This window comes from Brachycentrus maculatus, unplaced genomic scaffold, assembly GCF_059751285.1.
Source record: "Brachycentrus maculatus isolate JH-2025_06_01 unplaced genomic scaffold, ASM5975128v1 h1tg000343l, whole genome shotgun sequence".
In the NCBI taxonomy this organism is placed as follows: domain Eukaryota; kingdom Metazoa; phylum Arthropoda; class Insecta; order Trichoptera; family Brachycentridae; genus Brachycentrus; species Brachycentrus maculatus.
Genome location: NW_028281092.1, coordinates 409816 through 435001, shown reverse-complemented (window position 1 = coordinate 435001; position 25186 = coordinate 409816). Strand labels below are relative to the sequence as shown.

General features: G+C 34.0%; 1 protein-coding gene across 1 annotated transcript in view; it reads right to left on the bottom strand.

The window, feature by feature from the left end:
- The window catches only part of shot (dystonin-like protein short stop), a 331096-nt gene that overhangs the window by 283199 nt on the left and 22711 nt on the right, over positions 1 to 25186 (bottom strand). Inside the window, exon 3 of the mRNA XM_088269259.1 lies at positions 16276 to 16337. Within this exon, the coding sequence (XP_088125385.1) occupies positions 16276 to 16337 (62 nt within the window). The remainder of the gene's footprint in view (positions 1 to 16275; positions 16338 to 25186) is intronic.

The window sequence follows — 25186 nt, the reverse complement described above, 5'->3', positions numbered from 1 at the left end:
TGTCGCAAACCTATTTCAACTTTTCTACTGCGAATACATCGGTAATGTAATGGCAAAGGGGTATATCTGTCAAATTTTTCATTTCCTAAGTTTGTTCCACAAAATGTCTAAAATAGTGTTTCCCATAATCTGGTAAAAGGATATCGCTGTAAAATTAATTAACTTTGTTTTCCCCACGTTTTTATGAATACAATTTAACCTACCGGTTTCGACAAGAACCTTGTCATCATCAGGGTTTATTTTAATTCAAAAACATTAAAAACATTAAAATACTCTCATCAAAAACTTCCACACATTCCACAGCAAAGTTAATTAATTTTATCATCTCATTTTTTTGACATCTCATCAAAAAATAATATGAAAATAACTCCTGTAATTGGGGATAATCCAGATTTTGCGAACAAGTATTTGGACACACTCAAAATGTTGTAAATTGTCCTTGTCTTGGGCAGCTCTCCCACCTGATTGATCCCCGTTTGATCTCTTATATTCCGGAGCCAAGAGATCTGCCTTCTGCCCACACCTCGTCGACCCTCTATATTACCTTTTACGATTGGTACATTCACTCTTGCATAAATATACTGTTTTCGACATTACCGAAATTGCTTAAGGATGTATTTGGTTATTTTATAATGCTGTTAACATCGTCGCTGTACAAACACAAGAACGTTGATTCGAAATTAATCTAACATCAACTTATCGGTGTTTATTCTTGAAGCGACATTTGTCAAATCAAACAATGACACCATCGGTTATTAGAGTCATACCATATATGGTAAAAGACCATAAAGCGACAGACAATAATACAATATTTGAAATGCAGGTATTTCGTTTCATAAACAGGCTATAAACCAAAGAACTACATAGAACTACATAAAAATGCCGAAAACTCTTTGAGGGCAGTGTTTTGTGCCCTCTATAAAATTTACAAGGAACATATAAGTATACAAAGTCATACAAAGTACCCTATCATTGGATAAACTATTATCAATAATGGGAGAGCCTCCAGTCAATAAACATATAAAGTATTGAAAGTACTTAAATTAAAACTAGATAAAATGGCAGACATTGAACACGCGACATCTGGCTAGGGGGTCGAGCCAGCGGCCTTGCGGCACGCAGTCAAAAGTGCTCCCAAACCCAAAACACCGACAATTTAATATTTTATTATTTGAACTAACTATGTAACTAATCGTCACGCCACTTAACAGCAGGAGTAGGCAGAGAGAATTGAACGCCATATCACTATGTTTTCCAAACAATCTTCGCCTGTTCCACGTTCATGCATCTCCTCACACATATCCGCCGATTGTTCCGACTCCTGACTTGACCACATTTAAGTATTTTAAATACTTGATCACGCATATACATTGATTTTCCACGGTCTTCCTCTGCTCCTAGTTCCAACCACATTCGCCTCATAAATTGTGCCTCATACGCGCATTTCAAATGATCATCATTTTAAGAGTATGCACGCCCATATTTCAGAAATCTCCAACAAATTACAAACATAGAATCAAACGTACGAATCGGACTAAAGCTAAAAGGGGCAAAACATATATTAAATTATAATAAAATAATTGAATAATGAAAAGTAACAGTGTACTAACATAGCGACACGTGCGTGTAACGGCCCATAAAGTACAATTCAAACACCATTACAGGTTTAAGTGCCAGTTTATTATGAGCGAGCACGAAATTTCATGCTTTTCAACGGACTTTGAATATCTTATGTGCACATTAGTGACTCTAGAGAAACGTTTGAAATATCACTAGACGCCTCTGTGTTGATTCTCAGTCTCTCATTAAAATTCTCCGCATCTCTTTCACTGTTTATTTCCTGTGTTCCTGATACTCGAAGACATGTTAGCACTGAGTGTTTAGAGATGTTTTTAAAGATTTGAGTAAGAATGAATAATTTTAAATACAAAAATTTAAAAAAAAATGTGTTAGACCACTTTTAAGTAAATTAATATAAATTTTAATTGACTCAAAAGTGTTCTAAGTGAGTTTATTTATGTGAGGTCTCTTTCCCTTTTTATTTCCTGCGGTCCTGTTACTCGAAAACATTTTCGCGTTGTGTTTAGAGATGTTCTTTAAAATATTTTTATATTTTAATGAAGCACTTGAGTACTACCACTTTTGAGTTTATTAATGTAAACACGACCGGTTTCGAGAACATCTGTTATTCTCGAAACTATTCGAGTTTAAATAAATAAACTCAAAAGTGGTCTTATACATGAGTTTATGTTTATATTTAAATCATCATACTTTTACACAAACTTTAAAACTAAATCAATAAAAAAAAAAAAAAAAATCGACTAGTTTAACACTTTTTGACATATCGCTAACTCCTCTCAACAACGTCAAAAATCAAAAATCGTCAATTTTCAATTGTGCATGTTTTCGGAATGCCCAGAAAATGTAAATTATCCCTGCAAAAGTGGCATATTTTTAACTTAATATTTACCAGCTACAGGGCAGAAAGTGTTGTTTTTGGATTTTGAAGAAAAGTTAATGTTTAATTTTTTTCTAATGGAGAATACTAAATATTTTTCAAATGGAGAATAAACATTCAGGTTTACCTAAAAAGATCTGTTGCATAGTAAAAAGTTAAATAAGTGGCTTGATATTTAATTTTAATACATTGTATTATATTTTTAACCTTAAAAAACGATCTCCTGAAAAATCTAGTTTTTTGATATACGACGTTGTTGAAAGGAGTGAGCGATATGTGTAAAAAACTGGTAGCGAATCAATGACGCGAAATATCAAAATTAATTCTTACACGAATTCGTCAGTGGTATCGTGGTATGAGTCTCTCAGACTTATTAGTTTCTAGATTTGACCTCCATATATGTTAATTTTACACAATTAATTTTTTTAATAATTTTATGTATCATTTTTTTAAAGAAATATACTAACGGAAACAGTTTTATACAGGAAGTAACAATATCTCTTCGCAAGCCCCGTATTCAAAAACTTGATCACAAAGTTATCATACTTTTATATTCAAGCTACTGTTACAAGTTAAAAATAATACAAAATATTTTTTATAATATGAGACTCGATATACAAATCAACCATAGTGAATAAGACGTTTGTATTTCGCAGATTTTCATGGATTATATTTATTTATTTATTTATTTAAACTTCATGTACAGAAAATAAAAAAAGTACATTGGCGGGCTTATTGCTAAAAAGCAATATCTTCCAACCGACCAAAGACGGACTAGTGATATTGATCAAAACGTTTGATACCATATATAGCCGTTTGCAATCAGTGGGCAGATAGTACTTGAACATTTAAAAAAAAAAACATAAATTACAAATTGACATTTAAAAAGAAACATAAATTAACAAAAGACGATAATAAGGAGGGCAAAGGAAGAAGGGAGTTTAGGGAAGGAGGTAGAGGGAGGAGGTTTGATGGACAGTTAGGGTACTAATGACAGATAGTAATGTCTCAGACGTTTTTTAAAAATTAATACATATTATTGTCTGATGTAATAGATTTTATCAAAAAACTAAAAAACAATTAATTAACAATTAGACAAAAAAAGTATTCTAGGATTCTAATGATAAATAGGTAGAATTCGGTAGCAAGTTTAAGAAAGAGAGGGGGGGTCAGGGGAGGAGGAGATGGACAGTTAGGGTTCTAAGGTAAGATAATGATGTTTCAGGCGTTTTTTGAAGGTTAAGATAGAAGGTGCATTTTTTACATGTAGAGGTAGTTCATTCCAGAGTCTAGCCGGATTATAATACAGTTGAATAATGTCTCTACAACATTTTTAGTGTGTCCAAATACTTGTTCACAAAATCTGGATTATCTCCAATTACAGGAGTTATTTTCATATTATTCTTTGATATCTCATCAAAGATGAAGAAGAATATGGAAGTCTGGGCATTTACGGGGCTGACGAAAGTAAAGTAATCACTTAAACCAGCCTATCCATTTCTTCTTCATTATTGATGAGATTTCAAAAAATAACATGAATTATGTATCATTCGAACTATGCTCTGCGTCTCTTTTGGTCTCCTGGTAATTTACTATAAAAATCAAGACTTTTACCACCGTTTGTTTGACTTATTATGGTCTAAAAGTGTGGTGAATTGTTTTTCAGTGGTCGCAGAACTGTTCGTTAAAACGGGCAGTTTATTTTACGATACAAACAATATTAAAAAAGAAAAAAAAAACGATTCTTTGGTCTGCGGCCGCTTTTAGTATATATTCTAGTCCGACAGTATGTAGCAGAGGTCGAATCGAATATCGGCATTCGGCATTCAGTCGTCCTTGGGAAATGGACCTCGCCAGACATAAAAAAAGAAAATACAAACACTTTGTCAACATCCAAAATGCAGTTGGTTAACTAAGTGGTATTGGCTTGAACGTTCGGCTACTATTACGAGAGCTGTGTTCGATTTCTGACAGGATCTTTATGAAAAGAGTTATATTGATATTCGCTTATCGTGGAGGAAAATGATTCTAAGCTCAGTCACAAGAAAGTACCAACTTCTGAGAGACTTTAAACCTGAGGCGAGCCTACATATTAAGAGTTTATGATATCCGCTTATCGTCGAGGAAAATGATGCTATGCTCAATACGAAAGTACCAACTTCTGAGAGACTTTAAACCTGAGGCGAGCCTACATGTTAAGTGTTCATGACATCCGCTTACCGTCGAGGAAAATGATGCTATGCTCAATAATAAAGTACCAACTTCTGAGGGAATCTAAACCTGAGGCGAGCCTACACATTAAGAGTTCATGATCTCCGCTTATCGTTGAGGAAAATGATGCTATGCTCAATAAGAATGTACCAGCTTTTAAGGGACTCTAAGCCTGAGGCGAGCCTACATGTTAAGGGTCCATGATCTCCGCTTATCGTTGAGGAAAATGATGCTATGCTCAATAAGAATGTACCAGCTTTTAAGGGACTCTAAGCCTGAGGCGAGCCTACATGTTAAGGGTCCATGATCTCCGCTTATCGTTGAGGAAAATGATGCTATGCTCAATAAGAATGTACCAGCTTTTAAGGGACTCTAAGCCTGAGGCGAGCCTACATGTTAAGGGTCCATGATCTCCGCTTATCGTTGAGGAAAATGATGCTATGCTCAGTCACAAGAAAGTACAATATATGAAGGACTCCAAACCTGTCGCGAGCCGGTGACAAAAATGGTAAAGGAGTCGCCCTTGGACTCATTCTGTTAGGATACGGTCATTATTTAAGATTTTTATTCGCACACGTATGGATCTGATTAAAAAAAACATATATTTTACTAGAAAGTTTATACTGCGATTAAACGCCTTGATTATTTTTCTTCTGACCTTATTCACGCCCAATGGTGCATAGGGTACTGAAAAATACTAATAAAAATAACTAACTAACTAACTAATAGAACGCCATATCAATCTAGCTTTGCAAACAATCTTCGCCACTTCCACATTCACGTATACCCGCCGATTATTCCGACTCCTGACCTAACCACGCCCGAGTATATATTTGATACACTTGATAGTGATAATGATTACGGTGCGTATGGTAGTGAAAAACTAGATTAATTTTCCTCGGTCTTCCTCTGATTTTATTTCCAACAACATTCTTTTAACCACTCTCATTAATTCCCCTCCTTTCCTTGTCCTTCCTGCAAATTCTATTTTTTATACCATACCCTTACCCTTTTACTCCTTTTCTCACACACACACACTCCAACTCTTTTTTTATTATCTCTTAATGTTTTAATAGTTATTATAACATAAATTATGAATTAAACATGGAATTATTTAAATGTCCGCCTCCGTAGTGTAATGGTCAGCACGCTCGACTACCGTTCTGGAGGTCCCGGGTTCGATTCCCAGGGGAGGTCAAATAAATATAAGTGATTTTTTCACTCTAATATTTATTTAATAATACCCTGGACTGGTACCTGAAGCGGAGGGCTGATCACCTTTCCTTCATATGTAAACGATCAAGATAACACTGCGTTTATATGAAGAAGTGCCCTATGCACCATTGGGGTGCAGATAAAGGTTTTATATATATTATTATATATATTATTTAATTGACTTTATTTTTATAAATGTAACTATTGTTATTTTATACTTTTTTAAATGTAGAGCTGTACAATTCCCGAAAAAATAAAATAAATAAATATGTTCTACTATTCTTTCTCCGTCCGCCTCCGTAGTGTAATGGTCAGCACGTTTGGCTACCGTTCTGGAGGTCCCGGGTTCGATTCCCAGGGGGGGTCAAATAAATATAAGTCATTTTTTCACTCTAATATTTATTCTATATTACCCTGGACTGGTACCTGAAGCGGAGGGCTGATCACCTTTCCTTCGTTTGTATGATGCAGTGCCCTATGCACCAGTGGGGTGCAGATAAGGGTTTGAATGAATTATTTCTCCACTCATTGTCATGCCCAAACCGTCTCAACACAACTGTCTTAATTTTATCGATAATGCTCATCTTAGCCTTGTTGCATTCTTTCCTTATATCACCATTAGAACATCTATCATACATGGTTTTGCCGCACTGAAAAATTGCATTTTTTATTTAATTAAAAAAAATATATACTTATACATTCAATGTATATGATAATAACGAGTTCGTATAAAATGCATGTCACAATCCCCCACACAAACGGCCTAACGAACACCTCCGGAGTGTCGCGACCATACCATAGTTACGTAAAGTCAACAACAGCTGGTGTGTCGACCCACGCGATGACGTCACAGCGGTGGGTCGCTAACTGTGACGTCAAAATCGTGGGCAAAATAAAAATACAACCAAAGCCTCAGGGGATGGCCACACTAAACGGAACGGGACAAAAAGAGCAATCATCAAAATGCAGGTTAACTTTGTTTTACGCCGGGGTTCCGTTCCGAGAGACACCGGCGTAAAAAAATCGACGTAAAATGAATAAAATTACGTCATAAATTAAACCCTGAAAAGGGTAACAGGTTGTTGCCGAAACTAGTTGGTTGTTAATAAAAATGTGAGTGGATCAAAAAAAGAAGTCTATTTATTTCTCAAAATAATAAATCAATTGATCCACAAAGTTAATGCTTTCAATATTCAAAACAGAATACAAATATAATGGACGATTTAAGGTTAGGTTCCGTGTCAAATTTTTAAGAAAAATCTAACATATTTATTTAATCTTTGAAAATTTTCATATTTGGTTATTACCAATTATTGAGTTTTATTTCATTACACGCGACTAATTTCGAAAACAATAGTTGTTTTCATCGACAGGTGAATAGTAAGTAGTAGGTGAATGTTTTACCATTCACCTGTCGAAGAAAGCAACTGCAGTTTAAGAAACTAGTCGTGCGTAATGAAATAAAGCTCAATAAGTGGTATTATACAAATATTTTTTTTTTAAATAATCAACATGTAATCTAGAAGTCTTAAGAATTTGAGTAGTGTGGCTGTCAATCATGGGTGGGATTATTGAATGTTACACGTGCGTAAAGTGATCACTTAAACCTGCCTATGACGGTCGTAAGCTCTATGAATGACCAGGCTTCCATATTTTTCTTTATCTATCTTGATATGTCAAAAATAATATGAAAGGATACGATTTAGATCTAGAAAAAAATTTCAGATTTAGCAAAAATCTCAACCTCTTCTTCGGAATTTTCTGATTGAGTGTAATCCAATTCCTCCGTCAACTTTTCTAATTCTAAATTTGAGAGTGGTCGGTCATGCACATCTGGCAGTTCGGTCACATCTTCGTCACCAACCGGCGTAGTTGTGAACGGGGGTAAATCGAACCGGCGCAAAACGAAGATAACCCGTACGACAGTAAATTTTTATCACGTCAATAAACATGACCTTTTTACGTAATGGCATGTTTTGCTATTGATTTTCAACGCGGCAGAAACCTGCGACAGGGTGCCCACGCATTCCTCCCGGCGGTGGGACTATTATGTAAATAGTCCGGCAATTGCAATCAATTATAGAAAAAATAATAATATCGTGCAAACGCACGGTAATTATGTTAAATCATAATCCATTATTCAAGAAACGATGTGCCTACGCGATCTTGCAAGGACGGTGCGTGTTGTATATGGAGTGCTGTACATAGAGTGGGATACGGCGACAGATTGAATCAAAACATATTAATTATTCATAATTATATGTTATTTTTTTTTAAATATTTCCAATTAAATAAAAAGAAAGAAGTAGGTAGACTAGATTATTAAATTATTACTTCAAACGATTTTGAAATTATATCGTTAATTTTTTTAAACGTGTTTGTATTGATTTCATTCAAACCCTTATCCGCACCCCAATGGTGCATAGGGCACTGCATCATATAAACGCAGTGTTATCTAGATCGTAAACACATGAAGGAAAGGTGATCAGCCCTCAGCTTCCAAGGTGATATTGAATAAATATAAGAGTGAAAAAATCACTTATATTTATTTGACCCCCCCTGGGAATCGAACCCGGGACCTCCAGTACGGTAGCCGAGCGTGCTGACCATTACGCTACGGAGGCGGACAAATTTGTATTGATAGACAAGTTAATTTGATGACATAAAATTTAGATATTTTTTTTTGACCCACAATTATACGCCAAACAAACATTTTCAATGGAATGTTTTTATCAACAAAGCGTCATTTAATTTTTTTTTATATTGTCGACATTTTTCTAAGCTAAGACCATGATTTGGTTACACCACATCGCTCACTCCTTTCAACAACGTCACATATCAAAAAACTAGATTTTTCAGGAGATCGTTTTTTCAAGTTTAAAAATATAACAGTGTATTAAAAATAAATATCAAGCTACTTATTGAACTTTTTTACTGTGCAACAGATCTTTTTAGGTACACTAAAACCTGAAGGTTTTTTACTCTATTTGAAAAATATTTAGTATATTTAAAAGAATAATTAAATAATACCTTTTCTTCAAAATGCAAAAACAACACTTTCTGCCCTGTAGCGGGTAAGTATTAAGTTAAAAATACACCGCTTTTGCTGGGATACAGTACATTTTTTGGGCATTCCGAAAAACATGCACAACTGAAAATTTACGATTTTTGATAGGTAAATGATGTTGTTGAAAGGAGTGAGCGAATATCCAGCTAAATTATTCGTAAAAATATCCATAAAATTGGCAAAATTTATACATAAAAAGTTTAAAAAATCCTTCACCATATGACGATCAAAAATCAGTCAAACACTCTTAGTCTCTCTTCCAATCATACAATAAACATATAATATAAAAAATAAAATAAACATGACATTTTTTTACTAAACAATACTAACCTTGACATATTTCCAGTGCTACAGAATGAAGATGATGTGTTGTTAGTACGACGTGTCCATCCAATCCAGGGTTAGTTTGGGGTAAGATTGGAAAGGAAACATAACAAGAAATACAGTAACCATCACCACACATTGAGGGTTAAAATAACAAACAATTCATCGATTATCACAAGTAAATACTAAATAAATAAATATTATATATATTGCTTACTTATAAAACTTCTAGGTGAAAAATGATAGAATAAGGATGAATGAATTTGTTTTAAATATGACAAAATTTGTGAAATATATATAGTTATACTTTGGCAACAAAAAATATAAACATATGATCTGAAAAAATACTTTATGGAAAGATCTTAGTTATTGTATTAGTTTTGGTTAAGTAAAAAAAACTTTTTTGTAACTTTATTATTTGTGTTCCAGTCTTGTTAGCGTAAATCCCATGTCAAAAAGTGAGAAATAGAAATTACTCGTGGGGAATATTATATGTATGACTTATGTATGTAATAAGTTTAAAAAAATAAATAAATAGTATATACAATAGATAATTCATATGAAACATTATATGTATATATATATATATATATATATATATATATATATATATATATATATATATATATATATATATATATATATATATATGTATAAATATATATAAATATATATATTGTATTAACATATAAGTATTTCGGCTCAACACGGCTAAAAAATGTATCTATGTACCTAAAATAATAAAAAATAATAAAATATATAATTTATATAAGAGTATATGTAGTTTATTAAAAGTTAGGCTACGTTAGTTTCAGACTAGACGCCATAGAAGTGTGACATTATGAACTAAATATCTGTTTCATGAGTCATATCGTCGTAAGTAATGATTTATCAATGGAAAATCAATCATTTTATATATATGGAATCATAGCGTAATGATAACCCAGCTCGTAACTGTCACACAATCGTAATTATATTAAAAATTATACCAACGATAGTTAGAATGATCTATGCAGCGGGAAATTGCAATTCACGTCACAAATAAAATGATTATTCATTAAAACATTATAGCAGTGGCAACCAATATACGGCCAATTTAACTAACTAACTAACTAACTAACCATCACGCCGCTTCCCCGCAGGGGTAGGCAGAGAGAATAGAGAGCCACACCACTCTGTCCTTGCAAACATTCTTCGCCTCTTCCACGTTCATGCATCTCTTCATACATACCCGCCGATTGTTACGACTCCTAACCAATACGGCCAATTTATTAAATTGATATTAATTTTGTAGGAAAAATTCTATAAAATCATGGATTTCAAACCCTGCATTGTCGTGTATACAACACTATCTATGCATCCCAGGAAATCCGAAAGAGATTTTGAATAAAAACAGTCGAAGGAAAATATTTAAAAAAAATACACGCAGAGACTGAAGAACACATTATTTATCACATAAAATTATTAAATGTAACCTTATTTTGTTTAAAAATTATTGAAAAGTTTCACCAACATCTTCTTCTAACCCTCATCCGCACCCCAATGGTGCATAGGGCACTGCATCGTATAGAAGCAGTGTTATCTTGATCGTTAAATACACGAAGGAAAGGTGATCAGCTTTCCGCTTCAGGTACCAGTCCAGGGTCATATTAAATAAATATTAGACTGAAAAATCACTAATATTTATTTTGACCCTCTTGGGAATCGAACCCAGGACCTCCAGCATGGTAGCCTAGCGCGCTAACCAATACACTATGGAGGCGGACGTACATAACCAACATATTGAATTCAATTTAATTTTGTAGGAATAATATATATATATACTTATGTGGTTTTTAACCTCTGCCTTGTCGTGTATAAAGCATTGAATTTTGTCTAGCCTTCCACCAGTCTGATGATGTCGGTGACGACAAAACCCGGTCACTGGTCAAATAACATAAAAGTAGAGAAAACATTAAACTTGTTTTATTTTATTAAATGCAGTTCCACCAAGAAATGTCAGTACAAAACTTTAATCTAATTAAAGTCATCTTGTCGGAAATTTATATAAAATCGTGGGTTTTGACTCCTGCCTTGTTGTGCATATAACAACGATTTTTTTCTACCCTCCCATCAAATCTGATCATGTCGATAACAACAAAACTTACTGGTTAAGTAAAATAAAAATTAAAAAAAACTATATAGTTTTAAAACATATTGCAAGATGTACCCAAAAATTTTAAGATTGAGACCTTTGGAGAACAAAAGTGGCGTCGGAAGACCCCAAAAGAGATTGTCCGACGACAGGACTCACGAAGAAGACAGCTGTTAAACTAACTAACCTAACTAACCAACACGCCGCTTCCCCGCAGGGGTAGGCAGAGAGAATCGAACGCCACACCACTCTGTCCTTGCAAACATTCTTTGCCTCTTCTACATTCATGCATCTCCTCATACATACCCGACGATTATTACGACTCCTGACCCGGCCGCTTTCGAGTATTCGACATACCTGATTGTGCCAAGTTTTCCTCGGTCGTCCTCCGCTTCTTTTTCCAACTACATTCGCCCCATAAATTTGTTTAACCGTTCTTTCTTCACTCATACGCTCCACATGTCCAAACCATCTCAACACACCTTTCTTAATTTTATCGATAATGCTTATCTCAGCCTTACATTCTTTCCTTATTTCATCCTTCGAACATCTATCAAACATCGTTTTGCCACGCATTCGTCTGAGGAATCGCATTTCGACTGCATTCAGTCTGCTTTCATCCTTCTTTTGCCAACTCCATGCTTCGCTTCCATACATAAGGGTTGGAACCAGAACTCCATTGTGTACTGCCAGTTTAGCTTCCGCTGATAGATTTTTATTTGCTAAAACTGATTTTAGTGCACCATTCACTCTGTTCCCAGCATTCACTCTCCTTTCTATGTCTTTATCAATCTTTCCATCCCTAGAAAACATGACAGCTGTTATTTATTATATAAAATACAGCTTCACCAAGAAATGTCAATACAAAACATAAATCCAATATGTTTATTCAAAATGGCATTTTATGAGCATCAAGAACATCATATACGGTAAATGAATAGGTTAATAGTCGATTTAAATGATACTGACTAATAATCGATAGCTACAACACATTTTGAATAACTGCTTGATTCCTCATTATGCTGTATTTACATCGAGGCTTCCCCAAATATGGGAGAAATCATTGCACTGTGGCAATTGTCAATGCGGCCAAACGGCTTTAAATGTCCATTAGCCGGAATGGGACATCTCGCACGATTTAAAACCATCGCGATACGCAAAGCGGTTAAATACAAATGGGGGAATAATGTCAACAAGGATTGTTGTGTTAAAAGTACTGCGCAATCAGAACTCGCTGTGGGAGACAATGCAAGGCGAGAAGTCACAATTTCGATCGTGACCACAGATGGGAGTCCACCGGGACACGGTGAATGCTGCGTTCTGTGGCTTGTACCATTGTTTGATCTTTAGACAACTCAAAAACTGATGAAGCAGTCATATGTTCAGGATGAATCAAAAGAGAATTGACAAAGGCGTCTGTCTTGTCACCACAAAACAAGATTGATGATGCAAAACATACAATGGATTATGATATCCATTCATTCATTCATCCATATTTGCTCCCTATGTGTCCTGGAGCAAGACTCAAGTGGCAATGAATGGGCAGGACATGTTGCGATACAGGACACTTAAAATATTGAGATGAAGACCTTTGGAGAATAAAAAAGGCGTCGGAAGACCTCAAAAAAGATGGTCTGATGGCATAGCCGCTGTAGGGGGTAGAAATTAGCTGCAAGCAGCAACAGACCGGAAAAAATAGATGGATACAGAAGAGGCCTATATTTAGCAGTGAAGGACAAGAGGCTGAAGAAGAAGAGGAAGATGTGGAGACCACAAGTTGAATGTAGGCTATTCTGTCGGCTGCTAATATGTGAAAGATATCATTTATATTCAGAGTATATCAGTTCTGAACAAAACAAGAACAATGGCAAAACGATAAGGGATAATGATGATAAACAGAGCTGCAAATTGAATGTAACATTTTGGACAAATTCTATGTCAGAAAGCAATAAAAATTGCCAGGGGTTTAGAAGTTACGTCAGGTGCTATGAAATAAATACCACAAATAAACGCAACTAATTTTGACATCTTGAAGTTATCCAGTTCTTTAAGGTGGTATGGACATATGGAGCGATTGAAGAACGAGAGAGTGACTAAGAAAGTATATTCGTCAAATATGAACGGGAGATCAACGAGAAGAAAGTATATTTGTCAAATATGAACGGAAGAGGACGGCTAAAAAAGACTTGGCATCAAACAGAACCTAAAATCTGGTGGTGTCAGAAGTCTAAGTGATCGAAGAGCATGTATGACTTGATGTACGAAGTGTATGACAGGACAGAAGAGGGCGTTTCATCCTCTCTGCCTATCCCTGCAGTAAAACGGCTTGATGGTAGTAGTAGCAGTAGTAGAATTAATTCAATAATTTAGAAAGATTTATGCGGCGACCGTGTCGCAACGGTATACGTGACAGGAAAACTAGTAATCAGACCAGAGTGTCGGACGACCGGCGCTATAGCAGGGCGCGAGGAGTAGGACTTATCGAGCAGTCGCATCAGAGCGGACCTGTTGTTGATTGACGGATGCTGACGGATCGGTTCTCACGTTACAAGATGACGTATTCATCGGAGAACCGGTATCAGATATTAAAAAATAAGACTGACATCATCGAGATCTCGTGTTGTCAACAGAAAGAACTACAACATTAGTTCAACAGAAAACAAGTAAATAAGTAAGTGGACTCTGCTGAAGATACGGAAGAAAATGGATAGTCAAAATAAGATGCAAATTTGATTTTTTAATACAAATGATATACTTCTTACTGTCCAAGATGAGATCTGTTTGATAACGGGATATTTGTGCCGGAGCCGTACCTAAAAGGTGGCTCCGCAGCCACACTTTGTTGACCTATGGGTTAGGTTAGATTTTAGTTTTGGTGATATCCGTATTTAGCAATTCGGTGAAAAATATAAGTATAAGAATATTTGACCTGTTATCAAAAATCTCAACAAAAAAGTACTTTTAAGGAATTAAACAAACTAATAAATAGTACCTAATTGGTAGATTTAAATATGAAATCGAAAACAGTTAGCTGGAGTGTCTCTTAGAGACAAAATAAAGAGTTCACGCATTCGTCGAAGTCTGGTTGTAACTGACATCAATAGTAAGGTAGATGAAAGGCAATTGAGATGGTAAAGGCACATAGGACGTGGAAAACCTCGGCGGCGATCGCCATGGATCTTCCTCGAAAGACATCTAGAGGAAGACCAAAAAATTCATGGACGCTGCAGAAAGATAACATGATTCGGAAGCATGACCCAGGTGACGTAGTTTATGATAGAAGGACCTACAACCTGAGGACGAGGAGAGCTGACCCAACAGTCTACAAAGACGATAAGTTGGGATGGAGCCAGGCAGAAGAAGAAAAAATTGAAAAGAAATACTCTCAGCAGTATGAGATATTGGTGGCATCCATGTATAACATTTTTCCCTTGATACATTGATGGAATGGGTTAGATTTCGATGATCGATAGTGCAAAGAAAGTATGCCAGACATGCGAGTTCATCATACCTGCCGTACACCGCATTTTGAACGAACGAACAATTTATTTAGAAAGCAATCTGATAATGGCGACTGGAACGGTGAACAATCTCCTTAAAAGCCTAGCATCGGTACAGAAACCCCATGGAGAACGCTAATCACCGACCCCCATAAGGAAATTACCAATTTCGGATATGTGGGTAGCTGTGTTATGGTTGCAACAGCGACCGAGGCAGTTCCCATGGATTCTAAGTCCTCGAGCTAATCTTAATTACTTTGCCAAATTTATATATTGAATCAACTGACCAATTGCAATCACTAGCCATGGAATAGCTATACGTATAAAAAGATTTATGTTTTGAAATAACATGTATTAGCAGTATGTAAAATGATGAATCGGTTATGTTTAAAAAAGCCCGTTAATTGGTGAAAACATTGATTGGTCAGTAAAAAGAAAGAAGTAAAAATTTAGCACAAATAAATGCCGACACATCAGATTTATAAAAAAAGTCTAAAATTTATATTTGTGATTTTCCATTTTATAATTAAAATGTAACTTTGTTTTAAAATCACTGTAAATATCACTAATCACTAAAATTTATAGTGATTTCAAAACAAAGTTACATTTTAATTATAAAAAAAAGTCTGGATAAACTAACCCATCACATTTATTAAACTTTAATCTTTTTATTGACATTTCTAGGTAAGATTGAAAAATATATGTACTTATGTAATTTTTATTTTATTCTTGTAACTTTAATTCATCTTCAAACCCTTATCCGCACCCCAATGGTGCATAGGGCACTGCATCATGTAAACACAGTGTTATCTTGATCGTTAACACATGAAGGAAAAATGATCAGCCCTCCGCTTCAGGTACCAGTCCAGGGTCATATTAAATAAATATTGGAGTGAAAAAATCACTTATAGTTATTTGACACCCCCCTGGGAATCGAACCCGGGAACTCCAGAACGGTAGGCGAGCGTGCTGACCATTACACTATGGAGGCAGACATTTTTTCTTGTAGCTTACAAGAATAAAATAAAAGTAACATAGCCTATTTTATACAATTTTATAATTGAAACGATTTTTTTTAATATGACGCAATTTATGTAAAACACACATATGATGTAAAATACATATTATAGGCTACAAAAGATGAAAATGACTATGGGTGACATACGATAAGGGACATAAGGACAGAAAGATGTTTTTTCCACGGCATGTGTTAAAAGTTAAATTTATATATATATATATATATATACAGTAATATATGAAAAATACTATGGTAAAGTACATATAAAATTACGTTTATATCGATAAAATAATTAATGAAATTAATATACACAGAATAAATATATGAAAAATATGAATATTATTTTACCTTTTTGAGATGTTTGTTCACCCATTTTGTGAAGGTCTTTTTCTGGATGGCATCTCTCTCGTCTGTAACAATAAATAAATAAAAATTAGCGAAATACTCAAAATACCTAAAATTACAAAAAATCGTAGCGCGAAAGTCTTCTTCATCTAAGTAAAAAAAAAAAGAAAATTACTTCATTAATTGATCGGCGTTCAATTTGTGGTAAGATAAATACATTTTTAATTTAAGTTTTACTACAATAAATTAATCCTTAATAACGTAGAAATCCTGAAAATAATTAATACGAAAAGCCATAAACTGCAACATTTTCAAACAATAGAAATTCATAAAAATATAAATAATAATAACACACATAATTAACAATATGACAATGACTTACACCTCTCCGCTATTGTCTATGTTACCAATGATAAGAAATAAAAAAATAAAAAATAAAATTAATAAATAAATAAAAATAAGGAACAGCTACTACCCCTTCTTCAACCTCCCAAGTCCCAAGGACCCTACTCTAAAATTTTGATTTTAACCCTTAACTGAATATTCGTCTGGCGGACTACGCAATTAAAAACTTGAAACTTATCAAAAGTATTTATTAAAAATAGGAACCGGTTACATGGCACTTAAGTTTGGTTTATTAGGAATGAATGTAAGAGACATTCAACAATAAATCACTATTCCCTACAGTTACTATATAAATATGTCAATATTGTGCGATCCACATATGGCATTGTATCTTCAAATATAGTTTAGATATCTAGGGTTAAGAAATAGTGGTATTTACTAAGTAAAAATAAATAAATAAATCCTAAATGCAGATAATCCAGATTTGTGAACAAGCATTTGGACACACTCACAATGTTGTATATCAAAAATATGTTCGAGTGTGCGCTGACCTTTCACACTGGTATTGTACAGAACGCTTAACACCAATCTATTTTGATTTAAAGTACCAATTAGCGAGGAGCAGAAGAAAACAGAAACTTTAATGGTCATAGTTTAGTTTATTGTTATGGTTACAAATATCCCCCTAACTCGGACGCTAATAAAATATATGTATAACCGATACGCAATTTTATTGACAGGCACCCAATAAAGACGATGATGGTAGTAAATTCTATCAAAAAGATATAGCTGTTTAGAAACGAGGAAGTTTAGGGAATCGATTACATACGTGAATCAATGTTTTTAATTATTACAATGATTAAAGAAAACACTTGTTTTTTACCACTTGAGTTTTATTATAGACTACATGTTTCAGAAGTTAAACTTTTATCATTCAGGTCTGTATAATAACTAAAATATAAAATATAAAATTGTTCTATAAATAAGGAGAGGGGAAAGTAAAGGGAAAGGGTTAGTCAAGGGGCGGAGTTTGAAAACAAAGGAAAAATGGAAAGCAACGGTGAAGAATTTTGAAACAATATATTATTGAATAAATTATTATTAGAATTTAGGTTATTTTGGATTTCTAAATTTTCAAGATAATTCATAATTTGGGCTTTATATGGAACAAGGTGTAATAATTTTAATTTATGAGAGTGAAATGAGTGATTAGTATCTATCTTTTTAATTATTATTTTTTTATTTACATAAATTGTGTACATTTATGTAAAAAACAATTATAAACATATAATTTTTTGACATGTCATCAAAGATGAAGAAGAATATGGAAGTCTGGGCATTTACGGGGCTGACGACCGTCATGGGCTGGTTTAAGTTATCACTTTACACACGTGTAACATTCACCAATTCTACCCATGATTGACAGCCACACCATATTCTTCATCTATGCTAAGATGTGAAAAAATCATATAAAAAATAACTGGTATAATTGGAGATGATCCAGATTTGTGAACAAGTATTTGGACACCCACTAAATGTTGTAGCTATGGTCTCCATAAAAGGATTTTTTTTTTCGTAATAGAATTTATAAATTTACTAAATAATTTACGGCATTACCTCCTTTTACTATTAATTAGTATACAACATTTTGAGTGTGTCCAAACACTTGTTCACAAATCTGGATTATCTCGAATCATAGGAGTTATTTTTTTTATTATTTTTTGACATCTCATCAAGTGATTCAAGAACAAGGTTTCTAAATTGGTTCATATATATAGAACTTTCAAGAATTAAAGTAGTGTGGTTGTCAATAATGGGTGGAATTGGTGAATGTTACACGTGTGTGTTAAACCAGCCTATGACGGTCGTCAGCCCCGTAAATGCCCAGACTTCCATATTCTTCTTCATCTTTGATGAGATGTCAAAAAATAACTAATTGGTATAGTCATTTTATTAAATTATTATCGGATTGGTGTGGCGTTCTGTTCTCTGTGTTTTTTTTGCATAACTACAGTCACATGTCACTGTATATGTGCATACATACGTCAGTAATTGGAGATTACGTAATTTTCCTTCGTATACAAGTAATCTAACGCAATAGGCACATCTTTTATTGCAACGCCTTATAGGGCCATATATCGTAAGTGCATGGATATAAGGTCATGCGAATTGTATGCTTATATAATGACATTATAAATGCGTAAACCAGTGGTTCTGAACCTTTTTCAAGTCAGGGAGCACCTTTTACCATAAGGAAAATTCGCGATACACCAAAACTAAACATCCAAAAAACATACAAAGAAATTTTATTTATTGTTTCGCATTTACTTTGTGTTAAGACTTATAAAACACTTGATTTTATCCCATTTGAGTTTATTTTTGTGACGGCTAGTTTCGGAAGCTAAGCTTCCATCTTCAGGTCTAAATATAAACTCAAAAAAAAATCTAAACAAATCGTGATTCTGTGAGATGGATTTATTGGTATGTAAAATGGATCGTTCTCGTGATGTGTTATATTGGCTAATAAATTCATATGAAAAATCACAAGACTATCGGTAACATTCTTATTGAAATATGTAGACAACTAAGGGAGTTATGAAGGTTTAAACTTTAGATATTTGAATGTTACCAATATTAAAATAAGTCCATCGTTTCTTTGGCGTCATTCGTTACCAACATACGAAAACGACGTATTGACGAAGGCGAATTTTCCAAAAGTAAATGATGAATGAAAATATTGATTATATCGGGTGTTATAAACACAAAACGAGTCTAATACAATCCTTTATAGGTTGGGTATGTTAAATTAGATATTCCTTCCGTCTGAAAATGATCCAAGCTCGCGGAGCACCAGTTGAGAACCACTGGCGTGAGCAATACTGTAATTAATAAAACTTAGTCGCGTTGATACGATAATCGATGTACAAATAAGGTAATAAAAATTTGCACAGGTGTAAATACAAAAAAGTTGAAGAACACATAATACATTTATTAGAAAAATTACAAAGTAAAAAAACTGAAAATTATTCCGTTTATTTTCATCAAACATACACATTTAAAATTTTCCTAAGCGACCTAACGCCCACGCCGCTTCCCCACAGGAGTAGGCAGAGAGATTCGAACGATACAAAAGCCAGTATTTGCAAAAATTCTTCGCTTCTTCAACATTCATGCATACCATGGAAGTGAAGCATGGAGTTGGCAAAAGAAGGATGAAAGTAGACCGAACACAGTCGAAATGCCGTCCATGTGTAAAAATCGTGAGCAAAATAATTTTTAAGTTTTTAATTTTATTTAAAAAAAAATTGTTTTCTTATATTCAAGTATTTTTTTGTATTTTATATGAATACTATTATTCTAGTTCTACTTATAATACCTATACCCCTATACCCTTTACTATGTATGACTAAATTAAATTATATTGTATACCCACACACAGGCCATGCCTTTGTGGGATATTTTTTTGTATTTATATTTACATTTTATTCATATTTTTGTATTTGAATTTATGTCATGTAATGCAAAAGAATTTAAAATAAAGAAAAAATAAATATTATGTTTTGACATCTCATCTAAGATGAAGAAGAATATGGAAGTCTGGGCATTTACGGGGCTGACGACCGTCATAGGCTGGTTTAAGTGATCACTTTACACACGTGTAACATTCACCAATTCTACCCATTATTGACAACCACACTTCTCAAATTCTTGGAAGTTCTATATATATGAACCAATTTAGAAACCTTGTTCTCGAATCACTAGAACTTCACTAGAGACATTTATTGGTGAGATGTAAAGAAGCTTTTTATTATGCAGAAACTCTTATATTAGTATGTGAGGTCCAAATCCTGTATGTATCCAAATCCATATATGAAAATAACTCCTGTAATTGGAGATAATCCAGATTTTGTGAACAAGTATTTGGACACACTCAACATGTTGTAAAAATAAATAAATAAAACTACTGCATTGGAAAAAATGAGTTACCCGGAGCGCAGAAACGCGCGGAGGTTATAAATATTCCTTACGACCTATGTCTAAGTCCAAGTGCGAATGGACTCGGGCGGAACAAAACGAAATGCACCAAGTCATAAACCATTAAATCTGAGAAATGTGGCGGTGCAGTTAACGGCCGAGCCGCGTCAGGGCTCGTGCGGCCGCCGAGGCGCTTTATCGCTTCAGACAATGCCGGCTTGTTGACCGAACGAGCTTAGAGATGATTCGACAAGTAAAAGTGCCGAGACGGATGCGAGAGAGGTGCCATATTCGGGAAATACCGTCGATTTCAATATTCAAGGGCTCACTCTCAAAGATCGCCATGGATCTTCCTCAAAAGATCCATTCCTTGTGGAAACATCGCCTTACATTTGCGATGACATATAAAATTACACAATACTTCGAGTGTGTACAAATCTGTGTTTCGTCTACTCAAGGGTTACATTTAAAAAAATATATTTCACGCGTGGGACATAATATATAACATGTAAATGCGAAGTTCAGTTATGTTATTTATTTATTGATTTGGCGTTTAATTTGTAGAACTCCATTTTAATTTATGTATTAATTTTAAATCAAACACAGATTTTTTGAGTCTACTAAGTTGTATTTTATTAACAAAAACACATAAAAATTATATTGTGACAGGCGAAACAATTGTCACAATATAATTTTTTATATGTTTTTGTAAGTAAAATACAACTAAATAGACTCAAAAAATCTGTGTTTGATTTAAAATGGATACATACATTATGTTATGGTGAAATTTGTCAAAAAAATGTAATTTCACGCAATCGATATTAGATCGCATGGAAAGAATGGTGACAGAAAAGAATCGATAATATTTTTGTATTACAGTGAGACCTATCCGTACACAGCAAAGCAAACATGACAAAAAATTTATTTATTAACTATTTATTTACTATTATTATTTATTTATTATTATTAACTATAATTATTTATTATTTAACGTCTAAACGTTATGTTTTTTTTGTATGTCGTTATTTTTAGTACCGTAGAACGGGGCTACTTGAACTTTGATGTGTTACTTGAGCCCAGTACAAAATAATCTGAATTTGGTCTACAATAATGAACGTATCGACATGATTCATTGTTTCCCTGACAGGTGACACTTACTGTCACGATACTTCGATCGATACCACGATCTAAATATTTTTTTGTACTGGGCTCAAGTGACACATAAAAGTAGCCCCGTTCTATGGTACATACGTTTCCAAGTTCTTGTCAAAGACGATTTCTCAATTTGCTTTTAATAATGTTCACGCTTGATAAAGATTGTTCGCATGAATACGAATCGAAGAGCCTTCCCGCGGATATTTGTGCCAGAGTCGCTCTTAAAAGGTCAAAGAGCCTCATGCGCCCCCCGAGCCAGACTTTGCCGACCCATGCCCCAAGATAATAAATAATATTTAAAGGAATAAGGCTATAATTTACACAGGTCTGCCGCTGAAACAGGAAACGCTCCTGTGTGTAAATTCAAACATCCTTTAGACTCCTGTGTGAGTCAACGATTCTCGGAAGGCGAACAGTTTTAGTGCTTTTATTACGCGTACTGTAAACAAATGTCCTTTGAAGGACTGTTTATTACCATTTTCGCGAAAAAAATACAACACATTTGTTTACGACGAAATGAAACGTCCAAAGTTATTTTTAATGCAGAACATAAACCACAAATGACAAAAACGACAATGAAAAAAGTGTTATCAATTCTGTGAGTGTTTAGGTCTAGTAAAAACAATGATATCATGATATTTCTGAAAAATTAAAATAAATGATTACACGCAGTGTATTCGGCTAATTATAAATGAAAAAAAGTTTAAAATAAAGTCACCACAAGTTCAGTCGTTTCGTACGAAAAAATAATTCGATCTTAGAATATTATTTGCACAATATATTAAATATGTAACCTATTCCTCTTTTTTTCTCATCGTTATCAGCATTCAATGGTGTACAAGGCACTGCATCTCATCGACGCAATCTAATCTAGATCGTTAATTACGTAACGCTCCAGGGTGATAGATGTTAATGATTTCATTAATTGATTCGGCAGTCATTTTGCAGTAAAATTTATCCATTTTTAATTATAGTTTTACTTAGTGAATAACACTATTTATTGAAATCTACTGTGACACGTGTTTCGATGCATTCCGCATCATATATGTCTTGGCAAATGATAATTATTGAAAGAGTGGTATTTACTAAGTAAACTTAAATTAATATTAATTAGTAATAGTGAAAAAAAACACTTCATTTGACTCTCTGAAAATCGAAATGTGCTTAACTATCGAGGCGAACAATATGTATTGGAAGTTCTATATATATGAACCAATTTAGAAACCTTGTTCATATGAACAAGGTTTCTAAATTGGTTCATATATATAGAACTTCCAAGAATTTGAGTAGTGTGGTTGTCAATAATGGGTAGAATTGGTGAATGTTACACGTGTGTAAAGTGATCACTTAAACCAGCCTATGACAGTCGTAAGCCCCGTAAATGCCCAGACTTCCATATTCTTCTTCATCTTTGATGAGATGTCAAAAAATAATATATATATGTACATTTATTATTATTATTTATTAATTCGGCATTTGTGGAATGACAAGTTGATTATTTTTTTAAATTAAACACTTGAATTTAGCCGCTTTATGAGCTGTATTTAAATATACAACTAGTTTCGAAAACTTACAGATGTTTTCATATTCTGGTAAAAATTAAAACTAACTAATTTAGTTTTAATTTTTACTAAAAGATGAAAACATCTGTATGTTTTCGAAACTAGTCGTATATATAAATAAAACTCATTAAGTGGTATATTCAAGTGTTTAATTTTTAAAAATCTATGTATATAATTATTATTTTTACATAAATATATAATATTAAAAAAAAATCACAAGATGATCGCATGTATTCATACGGAAATCTGTATAATACAGTGATTTTTTTATTAATTCTTGCATTTATTGTACATAAAATATACATAACCACAAAGTGACTACTGAATCAATAAATGAAATCGACAAAAACACCCTAACAACGGGTACAGAATGGCCAATTGCAGTAATGAAAATGCGGCGCCTGCTGTCGCGGTCAATTTGCAAGGACATGAATCACTCCTGGTCCTTTATTTGCGCTGGCCGCTATCGCACTTAGCGTCGGACGCCTCTACGCGCAGTAAGGACATAGGATGCCAGAGGACAATATCCTGACGACGGGTGACTTTGGCAAACGCCATGACAATTATTACTTATTGTTTTCGCGACATCTGAAGATGCAGTCCCCATCGTGGAGCGGGGAATGAATTGATATCAATTGGTGCGTCAGCATGACGTTTGATTCGATCTGCGTATAAGGTTAATTAAATTTCATACCAATAAATTTACGACGGCGAGCAATTGACGTATTTATTTATCTTTAAAAATGCTCGAGTGTGTATTTTAAATACATGGGCGTGGTCAGGTAAGGAGTCGGAATAATCAGCGGGTGATGTATGAGGAGACGCATAATTCGGTAGTGTATAGTGCATAAATGGGTAGGTATATCTGTCTCAGACCAAATTTTACAGGAGAGCAAAAACAAACTTGTAAAATTAAATATCTCATAACATAATTAAAATGTAACTTTGTTTTAAAATCAATATAAATCACTTTATACTTTATAGTGATTTTAAAACAAAGTTACATTTTAACTATAAAATGGAAAATCACAAAGTTAGTGCTTCAAATATAAATTATATTAAATATCTCATTTGTTTTATGTATTTTTATACGCACATATGTTAATAAAACTAAATTGCAAGTATTGCAACTACAGCTATATCCTTTTGCCAGATTATGGAATACACTATTTTAGACATTTTGTGGAACAAACTTAGAAAAATATTTTTTTACAGATATACCCCTTTGCCTTTACACTACCGAAATATGTTAGAGGCGAAGATACTTTGCAAAGACAGATTGATGTGACGTTCTATTATCTCTGCCTAACCCTGCGGAGAAGCGACGTGATGGGTAGTAAGTAGCCGCAGTGACATTGCACATCCCTGTTTAACAGATATTTTCTTTACTTGTATATATGGTATGTATGAAGGTCTTTATGAGTGTATAAATGTGAAATTAACTTATTGTCTTTAAAAAGGAGTTTTGTAAAAAAAACATTTTATAAAAATGCTTGTATAAATAGAATTCTTAGGTGATTTTTCACATCAATTGAACTAATCCTCAAACTAACCATCACACCGCTTCCTTCGTAGACCTCATTCTACGCGCTCCAAACAAGCGCTAAATATAATACACCACCTCGACTGATGACCTTTACCGCAAATCCCGCACTTAAACTTCGCCGACACGCCAAGGGCTTCCCGTTGCACGTGCGCTCCCTAATCCGGCACATAACGTGCGCAAACTGAGATCTAGATCGGACTTCATACCTTCGCATTTCAGTCGCGGAAATACCATACGTCATCATATCACCGAGGGGCGATCTGACCAATACCAGTGGTGCAAAAATAGTTCGTAAACTTGATTGATTTCCTTACAACATTTTGAGTGTGTC